Source organism: Arachis ipaensis, chromosome B09 (genome assembly GCF_000816755.2).
Source record: "Arachis ipaensis cultivar K30076 chromosome B09, Araip1.1, whole genome shotgun sequence".
Classification (NCBI taxonomy): Eukaryota; Viridiplantae; Streptophyta; class Magnoliopsida; order Fabales; family Fabaceae; genus Arachis; species Arachis ipaensis.
The window spans coordinates 123739211-123740664 of record NC_029793.2 but is presented as its reverse complement, the minus strand read 5'-3'; the positions used below and the strand labels follow the sequence as shown (position 1 = coordinate 123740664).

The window sequence follows — 1454 nt, the reverse complement described above, 5'->3', positions numbered from 1 at the left end:
TATCTAAATTTATTTCAAAAATATATGTTAAGAATAAGATTGGACACGCTGACATGTGATGGTATTTAGGTGTGTCCAAGCGTGTCCAGTGAAGAATTTTTTATTTTTTATTAAGACACGGTTTGGATACAGCAGACACGCGTATTGGACGAGTGTCGGTGAATGTCGTGTCCAAAATGTGTCCGACACGCGGACACGGCAACTCAACGAAGTGTCAATGCTTCATAGATTTGATGTTTTATGCGATTTCAACCACCAAAACAGCTTCTTTATTCTCCTGACTAAGCCAACCAGTTAGCTATTGTTGCTCAGTTCCTCAGTACTCATGGGATCGACCCTCACTTACCTAAGGTATTACTTGGACGACTCGGTGTACTTGCCGGTTCAGTTGTGGAAATCCTATATTCCGCACCAGTGGACACCCTGGATGCCATCTTAGCTCAGAACAAGATCATGTTACAACAAATCAACATGATTTCTCAACACTTGAGTGGGATGCAAGTCTCAACTGTTAGTACTCAAGAGGCACCTTATGACATAAATGGAGGCTTCAACCAAGGGAAACATTATGGTTATGGTCAACCCACTCTTGAGCAAGTTAATTATATGAAAAATTCCTCCAGAAATCCCAATAATGATTCTTATTCTAATGCATTCAATCAGGGATGGAGGAATCACCCTAACTTTGGGTGGAAAGAGCAACTTCAGAGGCCCCAGCCAAACTTCAACAACAACTCTCAGGGCCGTTTCAATCAGAACAAGTTCAATAATTTCAACAACCACCAATTTCAAACCTCTCAGCCACAGCAAGCATCCACTCAGCCTCAGAATACTCCTGACTTGGCCTCTTTAGTTGCAAAACTTTTCAAGAGCACTCATAGCTTTATAAAGGAGACTAGTACTTCCATTCGGAACTTAAAAGTACAAGTGGGTCAACTGAGTAAGAGGATACCTGAGAGATCTACTAACACTCTTCCTGGTGACACAGAGGTAAACCCAAGAAAAGAGTGTAAGTCCCTCACAATGGATAATGAATCCATACTAAAGAAGGTGGTACAAGTTGTTAAGGAGTCAGAAGAGAAGAAAGAAGCTCCAGAAAGGGCTGAGGATACACTGACACACGCCCCCTCTAAGGCACCTATGCACAAAAGCTCCAAGAGGAGACCAAGGACTAGTAGCACTCTCAGTTCTTGGAAGTCTTTAAAAAGCTAAAAATCAATTTTTCCTTTTACTGAGACTCCGGAAGAAATGCCTTCCTATGTTGCATTTATGAAAGGCTTACTCTCTGAGAAGAAAGTCTTAAAGGAAGATGAAACAGTGGTACTGACCAAGGAATGTAGTACACTCATTCAGAGCAAGCTGCCTAAGAAGATGCCAGATCTAGGGAGCTTTCAGATTCCTTGTACTATTGGGAATATCACTTTTGACAAATCTCTTTGTGATCTTGGCTCAAG

General features: G+C 41.5%; 1 protein-coding gene across 1 annotated transcript; it reads left to right on the top strand.

The window, feature by feature from the left end:
* Positions 472-1212, top strand: LOC107616076 (biogenesis of lysosome-related organelles complex 1 subunit 2-like). Its single transcript, XM_016318076.1, has one exon. It carries the CDS (start codon positions 472-474, stop codon positions 1210-1212), a length of 741 nt encoding a protein of 246 aa, XP_016173562.1.

What these genes read in the sequence shown, in the direction of transcription:
- LOC107616076 (XM_016318076.1), top strand. Translation starts at nt 472, where the DNA reads ATGATTTCTCAACACTTGAGTGGGATGCAAGTCTCAACTGTTAGTACT.